The sequence below is a fragment of the Ananas comosus genome, unplaced genomic scaffold, assembly GCF_001540865.1.
Source record: "Ananas comosus cultivar F153 unplaced genomic scaffold, ASM154086v1, whole genome shotgun sequence".
Lineage (NCBI taxonomy): Eukaryota > Viridiplantae > Streptophyta > Magnoliopsida > Poales > Bromeliaceae > Ananas > Ananas comosus.
The window spans coordinates 67297-85876 of record NW_017893403.1 but is presented as its reverse complement, the minus strand read 5'-3'; the positions used below and the strand labels follow the sequence as shown (position 1 = coordinate 85876).

The 18580-nt window shown below is 32.8% G+C and overlaps 1 protein-coding gene across 1 annotated transcript; it reads left to right on the top strand.

Moving 5' to 3' along the window:
* Window positions 1-2464: 2464 nt before the first annotated feature.
* On the top strand, window positions 2465-17950 carry LOC109705936 (MADS-box transcription factor 16-like). Its single transcript, XM_020226750.1, has 7 exons — window positions 2465-2812; window positions 2952-3018; window positions 3213-3274; window positions 3367-3466; window positions 3870-3911; window positions 17311-17355; window positions 17481-17950. Exons 1-7 carry the CDS (start codon window positions 2625-2627, stop codon window positions 17652-17654), a joined length of 678 nt encoding a protein of 225 aa, XP_020082339.1. The 5' UTR covers window positions 2465-2624; the 3' UTR covers window positions 17655-17950.
* Window positions 17951-18580: the final 630 nt, after the last annotated feature.

Sequence of the window (18580 nt, the reverse complement as noted above, 5' to 3'; positions counted from 1 at the left end):
ATGAAAAAAATTAGTGAAATCAATAATAAAAAGATAAAAATGAAACCATATGACACTAAATTGATACACTTTAAACCACATGGTACTAAAGTAAAAAAAAATGAAACCACAGGAGTGGTATTTAAAGTTTTTCTTTTTTTTGATTGAGACTCAACTTTTGATTTTTTTTTTTAGAGATTTAATTAAATTAGTTTTTTAATAAATAAAACTAGAATAATTAATAATTAATAATTAAAAGAGTCATAAAGTATGATAAAATTCTCAACATAACGAAGCATAGAAACATAAGTTAAAAATGAAGAAAATAATTCCTGTACGCCCAAAAAAAAGGGGGTGTATCTCTTACATCCTCCATCTTAGGGTTGATAAAAATCTAAATAATTTTTAGTAAAAATAAAAAAAATTAATATGATAAGTAGAGTATTAATGGTCTGAGATAGATAGAGCAGGTGTAAGATGTACACCCGGTAGAATTGCTCTTTTAAAAAAAAAAATGCTAAATTACACTTTTGGTCCTCAAACTATGAGATGCGTGATACTTTGGTCCTCAAATTTTTATTTGTTATAATTTATGCCTCTAACTTTGTAAATGATTGCAATCGAATCTCACAATCTAATTTGGTTGACTAATTATTAGCGTGTCATTAATCACAAGTACTGTTGCAATATTATTTTCACATCAAAGATACATTACTATACAATTAGGCAGCTAAATTAGTTCGTGAGGTTTAATTGTTATTATTCAGAAAGTTTGAGTAATAAAGTGTGGAGAGCAAAATTTCACGCAACTCATAGCTGAAGGACGGAAAGTGTAATTTTAGTCCCCAGCAAGAGAAAAATAAAAGTTGAGGGACCTATTTCAAAAAAGCCTGTAGGTGAGGAGGTCTCCAAACATTTTTTTTATCACATAATTTTCTTCGCCTTCCGAAAAGACAATTGAACCAGCTGCCGGTGGGTTCTCAGAAAACTACGCAAGAAGAAGAAGAAGAGAGAGAGTGGGAGGAAGTGGGGAAGGCGGCATGGGGAAATGTGAGATGGGAAAGCTGACAGCTTCTTAATTCTTGAAGGGGGAAGACAGCACACGTTACAGGTCCCCCAGCGGGCCTTTCACGGATCCGGAAACTTTTGCCCTTTTTGGAAGCTCTAGCTTTTGCACCCACTTCCCAGAATGGAAACCCACTTCCTTTTTTTTCTTTTTTTTTTTCTTTAGTAATTGTCACCTGCGTCCGGTGTATGATCATATAGCGGTTGTTTGGGAGCAGAAATTTGTAAGTTTCGCGAACTCGATTTCGCCTGTTTTACGCTACCTAAATGGAAAGATCGATTTCCGTATAATCGTGACAGAAAGTTTGGATTATACACGACTTTAGTGCTAAAATAAACACAAAAACCTAAGACATTCTTAATCTTTATTTTAGCAAAATTTTAAACCTCCCTTGCTATTATTATCGTTTACTATTTTTTAAAATAAAATTTTATATAAAATAAGTATAAAAAAGGATTAATTTCATACATATCCCTACAAACATAATGAATGGTAAATATATTTCTACAAAATTTAACTTTTATATATTTTCTTACAAAAGTCATGATATTTTCAAATATGTCCCTGCCGTTAGAATCCGTTAGAAAAATTTAGTTAACCATAGATTAAATAGTTAACCCTAGTTAGTTTTTGACATTTTTATCCTCTTATATTATACTGTTATGGCTTTTTTGGAGGGACATATTTATGATGGCAAAATTAAAAAAATAATCAGTTCTCTAACGATTCTCTAACAGTAACAAACTAGAGGGACATATTTTGAAAATATCAAAACTTTTATAGGGACAATATATGAAAGTTGAACTTTATAGAAATATATTTGTCATTCACTATATTTGTAGGGACCTATATGAAATTAACCTTAAAAAAACTATTGATTGTTTGTAATTCTTACATCCAAAATATTTAATTAGTTGACAATTAAAAAATAAAAATTTATAAGTAACTTATTTTTTGCATCTATTTTTTTTAAAAATAAGTTGTCTTCCTTCACTTTTAGCTGAAGTCTGTTATAAGCTAGCTAAATATGATAGAGAAAAGTTTTATGTCAAAAAATAGAAAAGGAGAAACTAATAAAATGACACTTCATCAAACAATACTATACAGTATAACAGAGCCAAACAGACTCTAATAACTTTGAATTACTTACCCTTGCTTTTAAAATTGTTGTTTATTACAGCTATTTTTAGTAAACCTTTTAAAAGTAAAATATTATAACGCTTTTACTGTATAGAGCAGCTATATATAATATATGATTCCGAGCAATGAAAGTAGAGATATCAATTTTGAATTGTTAATTTTGTGGTAATCACAGAAACGCTACTCACAACACTTTATCAAACAGAACTACACCCTTTAATCGAGCATCGGGTGCATGCGCAAGTGCGGTGCACCGGGTGCAAGCATAGTTTCTCAATCTGTTCCCCCTCTCTCTCTCTCTCTCTCTCCACTCACAAGTCACACCCCCCACTCCACTGCTTTTTATTGCGCCTCTACTTCCCCTCCCCTTCCTCTTTGCTGAGAACAAGAAGAGGAAATTAAGTAGAGAAGAAGGAGGTAGAAGAAGAGGGGAGGAGAGATGGGGAGGGGGAAGATAGAGATCAAGAAGATCGAGAACCCGACGAACCGGCAGGTGACGTACTCGAAGCGGCGGACGGGGATCATGAAGAAGGCGAAGGAGCTGACAGTCCTGTGCGACGCCGACGTCTCCCTCATCATGTTCTCCAGCACCAACAAGTTCTCCGAATACTGCAGCCCCTCCACCGAGTACCTACCACTCTAAATCATCTCCTCCTCCTCCTCCACCTCATCATCATCATCTCTATTACATTACATTACATTACATTAATCCCCTCTCTAATTCTCTCCTCTCTCCTTCTTTCCGATCACTTCGCTCGATCCGCAGCACCAAGAAAATATTCGATCGGTATCAGCAGGTCTCCGGAATCAACTTGTGGAGCGCCCAGTACGAGGTAGAAGTTTTAATTTTTCATCTTGTTTATGTGTAGTTAGTATGATCTAATACTTCTGTTTCTTAACTACACAAGGGTAAAATTGATGCTAAAATTATTTGCAACATTTAATATTTAGCGTTGGCTGTACCCAAGCTTCTTTTCTTTAATTTTGTTAATTTTCTTCTTTTTTTTTTCTTGTTGGGGCTGGATAGAGGATGCAAAACACTTTGAACCATCTCAAGGAGATCAACAGCAACCTCCGCAAAGAAATACGGTACATGAGTTAAAAAGCTTCATAGTTTAATTTGACGCTATTTTAAGTTTGAATGTGGTAATTAAAAATCAAACCATGTGTTGAATATGTAGGCAGCGGATGGGCGAAGAGCTTGATGGATTGGATTTCTACGAACTGCGCGGTCTTGAGCAAAATTTGGATGAGGCTTTAAAGGTTGTTCGTCACAGGAAGGTATAAAAATATATTATTTCCCACAATCTCAAATCTCTCTATTTTGTGATTCAACAAAAGGATTTTGTGAATCAAATAAAGAGAGATCAGTTTAGAGTGATTAGCTAACTAATAATTTAGTACCACATGTTAGGGAAAGCTTATAAATACTTTACTCAAAATAGCCTACCTTTGTCACCATATAATAAAACAACTGGGAACAAAAAATATATTTTATGTAAGAACAAATTTTAGTGGTAGCCAGGATAGGATGCTTTTCAAAAGTTATTTGTAGGATGGCTTAGAATAATTAACCAGTGTATCTGATGTTTGTTGTTGGAAACAAGGAAAAGGAATTTACAACTCTTAGTGTTAATGACCTTTTTATGACTCTAATATACTTTTTGTTATATAAATGTGGCAGTATCATGTGATCACTACTCAGACTGATACCTACAAGAAGAAGGTAACTTAAAGAACCCCTAAATTCCATTTTTTTTTAAAAAAAAAAAAGAAAAAAAATTATATGTTATCTGCTGCTTGTAATATGCCTCTTCACTGTTTTCTCCTTTTCCGCCTGCTTTGATTGCACTTATCTTCTTTTCACCTTCTTGCTAACCCTTAAGATGCATGTGCTAGATCAATAATGGATGGAACTAAAGTTATCAGTTAAATGTAAAATCCTAATTAATAACATAAAATAAAATAAATTAACTACTGTTCTTTCTTGATCTTCATTCTTCGCATGATGTGCTTCTTCAAAGTTGCATTATTTTGTACTTTGAAACTGCACTTTTAATTCTAAATCCTGACTCTTAAGCTATAATTTTAAGGTTATAACTCCTAAAATTCATCATATTTTGCCTCACAATTTGAATATAGCCATACATCATCATGAATATAGTTTCTTTATCGCTAATCAATTCAAGACGATAATCCACCGTTCGTATCTCTATCATTGTTGCAGTAGCCACATTCTGTTTATATTCACTGAAATCTGCAAATTGTGCTGAGCATTGGTTTATGCACATCCGGTGCTTATCAGTTTGATCATTTCATGTCATTTCCTATATGGTTATATGATCCATTTACTAATGTGAAATAGGTTTAACTACCTACTTTCGTATAACTACCTACTTTCGTAGCAATTCTCGTTATGTTGGAATGTTATGATCACTTGCTTTGGAAAACACTCTCCACTGCATAGGAGTCCATCAAGTCCAGTTAAGTAGTTTGCGACAACAATAACAACATAACAAATAACAAAGCCTATAGTCCCAATTAATATGTTGGGTCAGCTATATGTAGGGATTCTTTTCTTCCATTTGCATCTATTGCGGACAATTCATCGTCGAATTGAAGTTTTATTATATGCCTTTCCTAACTATTTGCTCTAATATCCACTTTGATCTAAACTTCTCTCTTAAAACATCTTTTAGTGCGGAAAACAATTCGACCTATCCCTATTGACCAAATCATCTTAGTTACTAGATTATTTTAGTTGTAAGGCATGGGGTGATTTCCTGTGCAGTTCATTAAAGGAAAATTCTAACTTATTAGTTGCCGCAAACATCCTCGACCTCAGTGTCCTCATCACGGTGAAACTAAAGCAGAAATTCTTCGTATATTGTTTCGTAGTTTCTCAATATTTTGATTTATAAAGTATATTTTTTCTTACGACCATCATAAAGAATTTCTTTTTAATTTTAATTGAAATATGACACTCCATAATTTTAACTATCTTGCTATAGAAAAATTATCTTGCTATAGAAAAATTATACGAAATCCCATCTTCATTAACTTCCCCTTCTTATCGAGCTATAGATCGATAACAACATGACTCCTTATGTGTTTTTATTCCTCAGTTCAGTGAATTGCAATCTATACACTCAATATCTTTTTTGAAATAGTTGTTACTCTCAATATCAAGCCTACATGTTCTGAAAACTTTACATTCTTCAGCTTTTACTCTTTACATATTAACACTTCACAACTAGCTAGCCTCCTCGTCGCAAATGCATCTTACCTCAAGACATGTTGAGATCTGGTGGTGCATAAATAAGGATATCTCTACCTTTGCTAATCTTCTATATGAGATTTTGTTAATCTTATAAATGGTTTTGCTTTTTGATTCTATAAACATTAAGTGTATCCTACCAATCATTTATTCTTTTTTTTTTAACCTCTATATGAGATCTCAATTTTTGATACTTCGTGAATTTTATTATTGTTACACACGTACAAGCACGTGTGAGCGCACTTATGCATATACTCAACATATGTGTGTGTATGTAAGTATGCATCTATGCTCGCATTTATGTATATTTTTATGTGCGTAGTTATGTGTGTATGTTTGAATGTACAATTATCCGCATGTGTGGCGTCTTCACTGGTTTACATGCTACCTGAGTTTTAGGTTGGAAATTAAGAGAACAGTGAAATAATGTGGGATTATAGGAATTTAAAATATAAAAATTAGAAATTAATTTAGAAAATTAGATAAAGATCTGTGCATAAACTTGTGTTTGAAAATTGTATAGAAGTGGTTACTAAGGTAGGAGATAGTATATGTGGGGCTACTAACTTAGATTTCTCTGTCACAACCCTCAAAGCACGAGGTAGCAAACCTTAATTATGCTATTTCATTCATATAAACTTTGCCATCTTATTCTGTATTTATGTATAGTGTTGCTACATAGCCTTTGAGGTTACCCAATTCAAACATTGGTAATCTTTAGTATTTACACTATAAGAAAATTAACATTTAAGGATGCTCTTTTTTGTTTATATTTAATGATGTTTAAAAGTGCCCCAATATAGTCTAACGTCACATTTGAAGCGTCGGTTAAAGTATTTGTAAATGAAGAATCGCCACATATATACTGGCGCTTATGTCAAGCGTCGGTAATATATGTTCTGACACTTTAAAGCATCAGAATTTTTGGAACCCTGACACTTTAAAGCGTCGAAAAAATAAAATAGTAAAGTTTATTAGTTTGATAGTTCATATAATGACGCTTTTTGAAGCGTCGGTATTTGTTATATTCTAGGAACGTTTGGGGATGCTTCCCCTAAGCGTCATCTAAAAAGCATCTTGAGATTGTCCTTACAAACATTGAAAATTTACGCATAAATTTTTTGTTAAATAAATATATTTAGCAAATTAATTCTTACTAAAACTCTTTTAGCAAATTAACCCCTCTATTCCTTTTAACTTCATGTCACTCCATTCTACATGACTACTTAGGTTTCTTGGTGGTTAGAAATAGCACCTAACTCCTTTAGTGGTACCATTAGAACCCTTATTATTTTACATATGAGAATAATTAAAATCGTTCCATGTAACTATTCTCATGGTTCCTACTATTCATTAATGACATCTAGTAGTCTATAATGATGATCCAAATGGAATGAATATCATATTGAACATTTTTGCTGCAGTTATATATTATGTGTTTCTACCATGCATTCTTTTTTAACTAGATTGAGGTTATGGATAACTCTCCAAACCACATCATTAAATCATATAACCAATCTGCTTGATGTCGTTGACGACAACTGATTTGATAGTATCTAGACTTCCTACTCGTTCGCACAGATTATACAGAACATTTTTTTCTTTACCAAGAGTAATAGATCCCATAGTTTACACTTCTATGTATCCATGCATGATCCTTTGTATCTAACATATGCCAACTTAACTACATATGGAGGATCTAAGTGAGTTGTATGGTCAAACTATAATGACTTATATATACAGTAATCATGGTGTTTCAGATATAAGGATCACCCATATTATTATAACAAAATACTAGTAAATAACAAGCAAGTAAATACCGATATGACTATTTTCCCGTGGATCATGCTTAGCGAACGTATTACTCAGCATGCATTCGCATATTTACTCCAATGTCATTAAAGTAATAACAAAAATTCATCATTCGATAAATGTAGTATACTCTAGTCTATCTGGATTATTAGTATTCCCATAATGATTCTATGACAAGGAGTTGCTTAATAATCTATCACTACTCCCATAATGATCCTATTACAAGGAGCTGCTTAATAATCATGTATAGAAGAATGTATATCTCAAAATTCACACTTATGAATATGTTTTCTCTTCTTTTTGTTTTATGGATGATTCATGTATATATATATATAGCATGCATGGTATCATAAATTGAAAACTTTTCACAGTATTATTAATGAAATATATATAAAATATGTCCCCATATGAATTCAGTCAATTGGCTTTTTCAGGACATACAACTAACAAGTTGTAAATAATGATAATCAAAATATACAGTCATGACTAGTAGAAACTCAATTTCTGAACCCCCAGAAGGACACACTAACATACTATGTTGAGCAATTAGGGATTTTAGACGAAAACTTATATCTACCAATACTTATCTCTAAGCTTGCTAATCCAGTTAATAGAATTTTCAAATCCTTTAACTTTAAAACACACAAATAAGGTACCACTAATCTATGTCATGTTGGTACTTTCGCTTAATTTCATCTCTTGATCTTTCATGTTGCATTAGTGAAGTAACCTGCATGACACGACGGGTAGATAATAGAAAAAAATAAAAATTTATGAAAAAAATGAAAAATGGGAATATAGATATCCCATAATTGTTGAGAATGGGACTGCTGGCGATGGCGTCATACGCCGTCCTTGTCGAAGACACATAAGGAGCAATAGATGGGGGCTGAAGGATTCCGAGCGGTGAGCGATCGAGAAGGAAAGGGGGAGAGAAAAAAAACCTAAAATCGTAAGTGGAGAGATCCAAAACCGCTTCGTAGGTGAGTGAGGGGAGTGGAAGAGATGCCGCTATTGATTTAGGAAATAAAGAAAAGTAAGAGATGCATGGGAAAAAGAAGAGAGAGAAAGAGAGCTGAAGGATGTGGCTGTGAGGGAGAGGAAGGATTTTACTAAGATAAAAAAGAATAGAAAAAATTTAAAATAAATAGTAGGTCCCACAATCCTCAAATGAAGGTAATACATCCATATTAGATTTGGTCATGAGAAATTATGTATAGGTATAGATTCTTTGATCACATACTCATTCGATAAATTCTATCCGTGACATTTATCTTCTTTAATGACTTCAAATACATGTTCATTCGACAATATATCTCAAAAAAATCTTTTAAAACAACTTTCACCTCTTATTTTTTCTCCAATCTCTCACACTCATTTTATTCTTTTTTGTCACACCGAAATAACTTTTATAGCATAGAACCATCAAATATCGCAGGCTGTGATACAATTCAGTGTAGGACAAGAAAGGGAGTCCTATGTTTTTGGTTCGCTTTAGGATGAAAAAATTAATAAGAGAACGGAAAAACAATATTAGATTTTGGAAATTTGTGAAATTAAAATATAATAGGCCGTTTTACCTTTGTATGAATTAGAAAATTTGAGAAAGAGATAAAATTTATATTGAAAATTTTTGAAAGGTGAAGAGGATTTCTTGGGGATATTTAGGGACTTTTTTTGAAAATTTCTATGTTTTCTAAAGGTTTTTCTAAAATTTTAAAATTTGCAACATTTAGAAAACTAGTCCTTATTTCACTGCTGCTGAGGCTTACTATAATTTCTGAACAAAAGTTACCATTGTAAGAATTAAATATGCACATTAATGCAGTGGAAAATTTTCTTAAAAACTAAAATTATCCCTTGTGACACATAAAAATTATTATTCTAATCTAATTAGCAGAAGGATTTGAATGTCAACCTTAGCTAATTATTTGAATTATGCCATAATTAATATTGAATCTAACCTTCTAGTTTTTTTACTTTTATAACACTGGGCCGCTACATGTATCCACAAAAAGCTATATATTCCGGTAACAGTACTTAACACGATTACAATAAAATCTCAAAAATCCTTTCATGATCTCTTGTACAAATTTCAAAAAGAATTAATTAGCCCTTAAGATAGTGATAAAAATCTCAAAAAAGATTAGTTGCATGTAGTGCAAAGATCTATTATTATAGGAAGAACTTTTTTTCTCTTATTATTAAAAGAGAACTTGATATGATTAATTAAAATGGCTCTCTTTTTTTTTCCTTCTCTCTTCTCCTATCATTGAGGGATGAGATTACTCCCTCTTTTTTAAAGGCCTGAGAGCAATAAATGAGAGGAGTGAATTTTTCTCATTTATTGGTTGGTGATGAAAGGAGAGGAAGAAAAAGATGTTTTTCTTTTCTCTTAATTAACCATCTGGCGGGCCCAGCGGCACCCACTCCTTTCTTCTTCTTCTTTTTTTGTCGCTTTCCTTTTCTTCCGAGCCACTTCTTATTTGATGAAGGGTTGTGGGACCGCATATATTTTTATTAAGAATTATTTACATCATTGATTTTCAATCTTTGTACTATTTTTTTTATTTTTATCTTTAATTTTTTTTTTTTTTTGCAATCAAATTTTCAACCTCTTAATTTCTTTGTGATTACGTTTTGGCTGTTAAAAGAGGTGTTACATTAAACAAAATTGCCATGCTAGTTAGCTTTTATTTTTTTGCATGTCAATTTTGGTTCCTAAACTTTATATAATTTTCACTTTAGTCCTCAAAAATAAAAATTTAAATTTTAAATTTAAATTCAAAATTAATAATAAAATTAAAATTTACTTTATTATAAATACATTAATTAGGAACCCAAAAAAGGCTTCCCCTTATTTCGGAGGGTTGTGGGGCCCATAAATTTTTTAGGATTAATTGTATAGTGCTCCCCAAAATTTTCACCATTTTTTATTTTGGTTCCTTTTTTTTTCTTTTTTTTTTTTTGCAATTAAGTTTTCAAATCTCTTAATTTCATCGCGATAAAATAGCAACCGTTAAAAAATATTTTAGAATTAACGAAATTATCATGCCATAGTCTATTTAACTTTCTTTTACATGCCAATTTTGATTCCTAAATTTTTCATTCTTTTCACTTTAGTCCCCAAAACATATATGAATTGGCAACTCTAAAAAAGACCTCTTCTTATTTTGGAGGATTGTGGGGCCCACACAATTTTTTTAAAAATTAATTTATATAATAATATAATAATAATATTAGAATATTTATTTGGTAGTTGAATCTTTTTACAGTGTAAAAAATATCTATTTTGATTTTGAACGTCCTTTGATTAGTCTTATTTTTTGTGCTTCTGATAATTACCTACTGATTTCTTTACTAATGTAATATTTAGGAATCAAATACTTTATTATATAGCTGTATGTGTGACAATAAAAGTTAACGAGGACACAATAAAGACGTTGCCGTCAAGAATACCAAAAATAGTACTTTCACTCCAATTAATTTTTTAATATTTTTTATTTGTAAATTCTACCTTGATGATAGAAAAATATTATTCATCTCTCTTAATACTATAATGAGCTTTTGTTTTATTTTAAACTGATTTATTCATTTTACTTATTAGGTTTAAATATTTTTAGAAAGAAATATACTTTAATTTTATTATTTAATTTATTCTTTAATTTTTAATTATTCAATACTGAGATAAATAATATTTAAAAATATTAATGTATAATAGAAAAAAAAAATGTTAATAGTTACAATAATTTATTATTGCATTGTCTTCCCATCGTATCGTGCGGGGTCTCTTAACTAGTACAATTAATAAGACAATAAAACACACGATTTTCTCTCTCCCTCTCTGTCACTTCTCTCTTTTAATTAACCAAATGATTAATCACATGATTAATTAAAAAGGAAAAAAAAGGGTAGCTTATAATATTACTTTTTCTCTCTCATCTGTTATTTATTAATGTGACGCCCCACTTCCAGAGGGTCACCCATCCTCAAACTATTCTAGTTCTAGCACACTTAACATTTTTGATCTCTTAGGCCTAGCTACTGACCAAAATATTATAGCCGATTCAAAAAACTCACAAGCAATAGGCATGGTAAGACACGTCTCACTAGTCTTAGTCAACTTTGTGGAGAGCCATGCTCCACCCATGGCGGTCATCAGTTGGGGAGTCACACTCATCCCACTATGTGACCTTTGCTCTGCCGAAACTCTTTCACACTTCCTACTGGTGATAGGCTTTAATACCAATTATAACGCCTCGCTTTCCAAGGGGTCACCCATCCTAAGAGCACTTTAGCCCTAACATGCCTAACTCTTTTAATCTCTTCGGCCTAACCACCGCCCAAAATACTATAGATTGGTTAAAAGATTTAGCTCTATCATATCTTATATATAAGATTATTCTAGATCCTAGGGGTGCTGCATTCCTTCCCCTTTTAAGCCATGACTTTCTCATCAGGCTTACACTTATAAGCATCAGATAATGTGCAGCTTCTCTCATTAGCTTTAGCTGATCTTGTAGGGAGCTGCGCTCTACCCACAACGGTCGTCAATTGGGAAGTCATGCTCTACTCGCTGTATGACCCTAACTCAGCCGAGTCTTATCTCACACTTTCGGCTGTTGATTGACTATGATACTAATTATGACGTCCCGTTTATCAGGGATCACCCATCTTGGAACTACGTCTCTAGATTTAGTATATTTAATCCTTTTAACCTCTTGGGACTAACCATCGTAAAAAATGCTACAGATGGATTAAATGGTTTAGTCCTATTATATCTCATATATATAACTATTCCAAATCCTAGAAGTGTCATAATTAAACTGCTACAACTTTTCTACATAAGTCCTTGTACTAAATTAAATTAGCATTAGGTCTTTCCATACAACTTTCATCTTTCGAGATTTTGCACCAGTGTTTTTGCTAATAAATTTAGCAAATAAATTCTTATTTTTGTTTTTTAGCAAAATGGTTCCTAAAAAATTCTTTATTTAAGCAACTTCTTCAAGCAGTCGGTTATGTAGCCTTTATTATGTATAACCATATTTGTTCAATGCCACCTAATAGTGAGATGTGATGTTGAACGAGTTGGGCTACTGTGCTATTAGGAGTATAGCAGTCCTTATACTCCTAACTTTTTAATCATCTATCAATTTTGATGGGTGGTTAGGATGAGAGAGAGGAGAAAAGTTGGAGAGAAATTCAAAGAGACGAAAAATTAAGACACCTGATTTCTCTCAATTTTCTCTTTTGTCTCTCACCCTAACCACCCATCAAACTTGATGGGTGGTTATGAAGTTAGGAGCACAAGGGTTGCTGTGCTCCGAAGAGCACAGCAAACCCTACTCGATGTTGAACTTCTTTAGCGTCAATAAGAACTCTTTCGATGGACAAACATTTTTAGTTCTCTCCACTATATATGTAATCCCATGGGTTCCATAATTCATGAGTGGCACCTAACATTATGTCATGACAATCAAAGTATAATGAATAATGGGTTGAAAATCTAGGCACAGTTATCATGTGATTGAATCCTTCCATCACTTTGTCCTAATTGAGCTGAGGTCATGCATGACTCTTTGAACCCCATCACTCAATCACATATCCAATTTGATTAACAATGAATTTTGTGGTGATATATGTAAACTCTTTTTCATAAAACTACACTGTCTTGGCTAAGAGCATTTACATCTCATTATACAATAGTACAAGATAATTATCTCTCTATCAAAAGTGAAAGATTTCATTTTGAAACATTCTTACCTACACGTATAACCTAATGTATCAAAAATTTATTGACATTAACCGATAATTAGAGTATAAAGTATTTACAGAGTCAAATTATAATAACCTATACACAAGATAATCGTGATGCCTCAGGTTACGGGATTATTTGCACCACTACAATATCGAATAAACCATTGACAAGTGAATAAATATCTATATAACTGTCATACTCAGTGAAATTATTCTCTAATTACAACTACCTGTATACTTGCTCTAGTATCATCACACTAATGACTTAAGACTTATCTGACATCCCAGGATTTGGAATAATTTTATACATGAGATATAATAGGGCTAAACCTTTTAACATGACTATACCATTTTACATAGTAGCTAGGCCCAGAAGGTTAAGAGTGTTAAACTTGATGAGGACGTCAGGGCTTAAAGGGAGAAGAATATGACACCTCAGAATTTGAAATAGTCTTATATATAAGATATAATAGAGTTAAACCTCTTAATCAAGTTATATCATTTTAGGAGATGGTTAGGCCCAAAAGGTTAAGGGGGTAAACGTGCTAGAACTAGAATAGTTCTAGAATGGGTGACCCCTTGGGAATTCAGGCATCACAACTTATCACTCTATAAGGAAGTGTAGTACATATCTAATCAGATTTATCACCACTATCGTGATAATCCTATGATCACAAGTATTTAATAATTAATTATAGAAGTGCACATATTTCAAATTTCTAATAGTTTAGGAATATGATTTCTCTACATTAATTCTAAGAACGATTCATGTTTACATTTGATAATAATATGAATCAAAATTGCTTATTTATTAAAAATTAATAAAATATATAATGATATTAAACCTATAAGTTGGGTCACCTGATTGGTTTAAAGGGCACATAACTAACACCCATAAGTATTATTATATATTTTTCTCTTTTTCTTTTTTTAAAGATCAAATAAATTGGAAAAACATGAAATTTATAGAAAAGTAGTATAAAATAGAAGAAGATAAGAAAAAGGGAGGATGAAGGAAAACCCATGGCTCACTTTGTTAATTAAACTCACTCTAGGGTGATGTTCATATAAAGGGGAAAAAAAATTCATTGCAAAATATTCTTCACTAACAAGAAAATAAGTCCCTATCATTGTCATGTTTCTAGTAAATTTTCCAGGCTTCTTTATAATATCATTTGCTCTATCCAGTTGGTACCTGCAAAGCATTAATAATGACTTGCTCCAACTTAGTCTCACTCATATAGAGAGGAATACAGTGTTGGGAATCCGGTACTCGCCCCGGTACCGGATCTTGTGAATCCGCAACCCGCTCCGATACCGACTGCTGTGAATCCGGTACCGATGGTTGGGATTCCGCAACGGAAACGTCAAATCAGATTTTTACCATAAATCCGTCTTCTCAGCAAAAGCTGATACAATCATAAAAGAGAGAAATACCAAAACAGAAAATATGCGGGTAAAATAAGATTCATTAAATAAGAGAAGATTACACCTGACTCCTCTTCTGCACAGATTAGCTACAATCCGAGCTCTCTTTCTGAATCTCTCCGACCCTTCTCTCGTCTTCTATAATCTCATAAAGAAGACAATCATCCGCGCGCACCCGTGCACTAGGTGCACTCAACACATTGGATAACTCTCTCTCTCTCTTTTTCCCTCTCTCGGGTACGGCACCACACAAGCTCCTGCCGTACACCCTCACAGCTCCTCCAAATTAATTTACCCAATGCATTATTTATAATGCTCCAACTAGAATGTACCCAATTCTAGTATATTTAGGATTTCTACTTCAATTAATATCTAAATCTATCTTAATTAATCTCTAGTAGATTTAAATATTAATCCTAATCTAGTTAGATTTATCTTCTAATTAATATTTAAATCTTAATTTATCTCCAATAGATTTAAATATTAATTCTTATCTAACTAGGATTCAATTACAAATCTAACCAAATCCTAACATATAGGATACAATCTGATGTACTAACAGCATCCACTTGATTCCCCAAAACTAAGAACAGTGAGGATTCCAAATCAAAATCATGTTCTAACAGATTCTCATCAAAGTTTTAACATCTTAGAACCTTAACTAGAATTAGTTTCAGCATTGATCGAAAATTTCAATATCTATCTCCAAAATTGTTGGTTTCGGGTAAGGGAGAGAGTTTGGAGGTTAATTAGGAAGACTAAAATAAAAGAGGAGAATTCATCTTCTCACTTCATACTTTTATAAGAGTCCTAGAGGCATTTAGATCTTTTCCAAAGGGTGAGTGGGACTGTTAGACATGATAAGTGGATACATACTTAGGTGAACAGGCTATTTTGTCCATCCTTAGTTCGAAATTGGAATAGCTAATCATAGGTAGTTAGTTTTGACTATTTATTATTGGCTATAATAGGTCCAACTTTTCACCCCTTCACAATAGGCCCTAAAGACTAATAAGTATGAGTTGGATGAGCCCAATAAATTGAGTAGGGATGCGGTTCATAATAGACTTAACAGCAAAAAGTTTAACAATAGACCTGATGTCCAGATGGATTGAATCAGGTTGCAACCCGTAAACATAATTATGGTTGCGTCCTTGAGTGCGATGGGTGCACTCTTTTTATCAGCGTATGCTTTTGGGTTGTTGGTTAATGTTTACAATCTAAGTAGATGGGCATATAATCCAACTCTCGGAAAAGAGACTAGTATCAATAGTGAAAACAATATAGCGCATAAGATAGAGACCAATAATACGGATAGCCAAACCTATTCTATTGGTAGTAAGATCAATATATGTCCAAAACATTTGTTTTGTGTTGGGGTTTAGCAATTTGACTACTGTAGGTCAGAAAGCAATACCAAAATTGGTACTTAGACCAAGATTGGTCTCAACTCCTAGGCTTTCTGATGCATGTCATGTTAGGATTCCAATTCAAACAAATTCAATTCAATGTCAAGTCATCTAGAACTCGAAAAAGAAACTCTTGTCAAAGTAGGGTTTATGGTGTTAATTAACATTTAATATGTTTTTCAAGGGTGAGGAGTACCACATTACTCCCACCCATAAAATAATTGAATGTTGGCCTCGAAATTCGAATTCATACTTTAATTAGAACTAAGAGACATGTGAATTGCTCCCACATTTAATTTCAAGCTTCAACTCTCACGATAAATCTTGAGATGCATAGTGAAACTCTAATTTCACAACTTCATTTGTTAAGTAAGAATGCGGATCAAAAACCGATCATCGTAGCTAAAATTCAGTTGAAACACTAAAGATTTGATGGACCACATGGCTTGGGGTTTAATTTCAAGGCAGTGAGACATGGATTCCTATATTCGAAAACAATTTGTTATTACCAATTCATGACAACTGAGTTGAGGATGGGTTGGGTCCAAGTTGATCAGTTAACAAATCAGTCTTAGTGGAGTATTAATTATTTGACTTAGTCAGGTTCTAGCTAGTTTATTAGTCGATCGTAGTTGTATTATTCTTTCCATTTTCATGTTTAGTTTTTACGATTGCAGTTTTTTGTTGATGTTAAAAGAATTTTTCTATAAAAAAAGAGAATTCCTGCCTGATTTGTCTAATGTTGCATTTTGATTCTCTAGTGTATTGCATCAACAAAAAAAAACCCGTCCTCATCCTACGTACACTTTCTCGTGCTTTATGATTGGAAATACTATAATTTGAAATACTTGTTGGTTTGCTACCTAATTAAAGTTTCATCCTCTGGGAGTGAATGATGTTGCAGGTAAATCACTATGATCGAGAAAAGACTATAGCTGACGCACTTGTATCGCTATTGTAGTTGATTGCGTTGAATATATGTTTAATATAAATTGAATATAAATATTTAAACATCGTTTTTATGGTAGATTAAAGTTGTAGAGAGCAATAATTGTTTCATATAATTTAACATAATATCAGAGCATAAGGACCTAAGTTCGAATCCCATGAAGCTCTTAGCTCCTACTTCTTTCACATTGTTTAACCAAATACGTAATAATTGTTGCCAAAATGTTTAGGTTGTTATTACATCCTTTCAAGCCAATATTGTTGCAGGAAAGAATTTAATATCGTTTTCACTAACACTGGTTCTTAATTGTTGCCAAATGTTTTGGTTATTGTTTACATCATCCTTTTGAGTCGATATTATTGGAGGAAAGGCTTGGATAGTTTTCACAAAATGCTGCAAAATATAGTACAAGAAATATATTTATATATATATAAAAGAAACTCAAACATCTTATTTAACTTGTATTATGTCTCCTCTTTTGGTGGTGCAGTTAAAGAACTCTCATGAAGCCCATAGGAACCTACTGCACGAGCTAGTAAGTCGAAATAAGCGAAAAATCGTTTTCTTTTATTTTCCCTACATGTTCTATTAATTATGCATAATCCGAAAAAAAAAAAAGGGAAGATCACTAACTAGCTAGTTCAATGTGTGAAACTGCAGCAAATGAAAGAAGAGCACCCAGTCTATGGCTTTGTGGACAATGACCCAACCAACTATGAGGCTGGACTTGCTCTTGCCAATGGCGGCCCTCACATGTACGCGTTCCGCGTCCAGCCGAGCCAACCGAACCTTCATGGAATGAGATATGGCTCCCACGATCTCCGCCTCGCTTAACTATTATCGCTTCGCTTATTTTGCTTTACGGTTTTCGCAAAAACGGTCCACCTTATTTTGTACTTTAGCTTCCAACATCCTGTAAACTGGAGTACTTAATTAGCAATAGCTTAGCTGAAAACTCGTTACGGCTTTGCTTTATCTATAGCTGGTAGCTAGCTGATCGACGACTGTCGGTAACTTCTGTGTGGAACAAAACTGTGCTTTGACTTCGTCTGATAATTGTATTTCGGTATTATTATGGTTGTTTAATTGTAGCTTGATCAGGATATATAGTTGTGATGATCATTTACTGATATGCACTGCACCTACTCAGACTAGTTTCACTGTATATAGCGAAGGAAAAAGATGTGGTAAATTAATGTGCTTTGCTTTTGGAATCTCCGGAGTAATTGTATAGTCCCATATGGGCAATGTGGAAACTACATTGATCTATGGAGAACTAACTAGCATGCTAGTATTAGTAAGTTGCACTTTTTAAGCAATTATAGGTCATCTTATTATCTCTAATTAATTATATATATATTTACTATGCTATAAGACATCTAGCTAGAGTTCTATATATTATTACGACCGTTATTTTCGTCGCACTATTGTAGTCATTGCGTTGCACTATTGTAGTCATAGTGTACGGGCCCCAAATTCAAGGGTCTCAGAAACCGGAGAGATGAATAAACTCTCCAACTTTAGAGGAAAAAACATTTCCAATTTAGAAGCTTTTCATACAATCTTTAAGAAGAATGAGAATGTTTGATTTGGTGCACATTATTAGGGGCTATAATTTTGTTCAAGTCTTATATATATATATATATATATATATATATCCTTTCTTTTTTCCTCCAACTCCAGCTTTTTTTTATTTTGTTTTTCTTTTTGTTTGTTGTGAAAGAGTTTCTTAATTTATTGTTCAAGGACTTTGTTTCCAA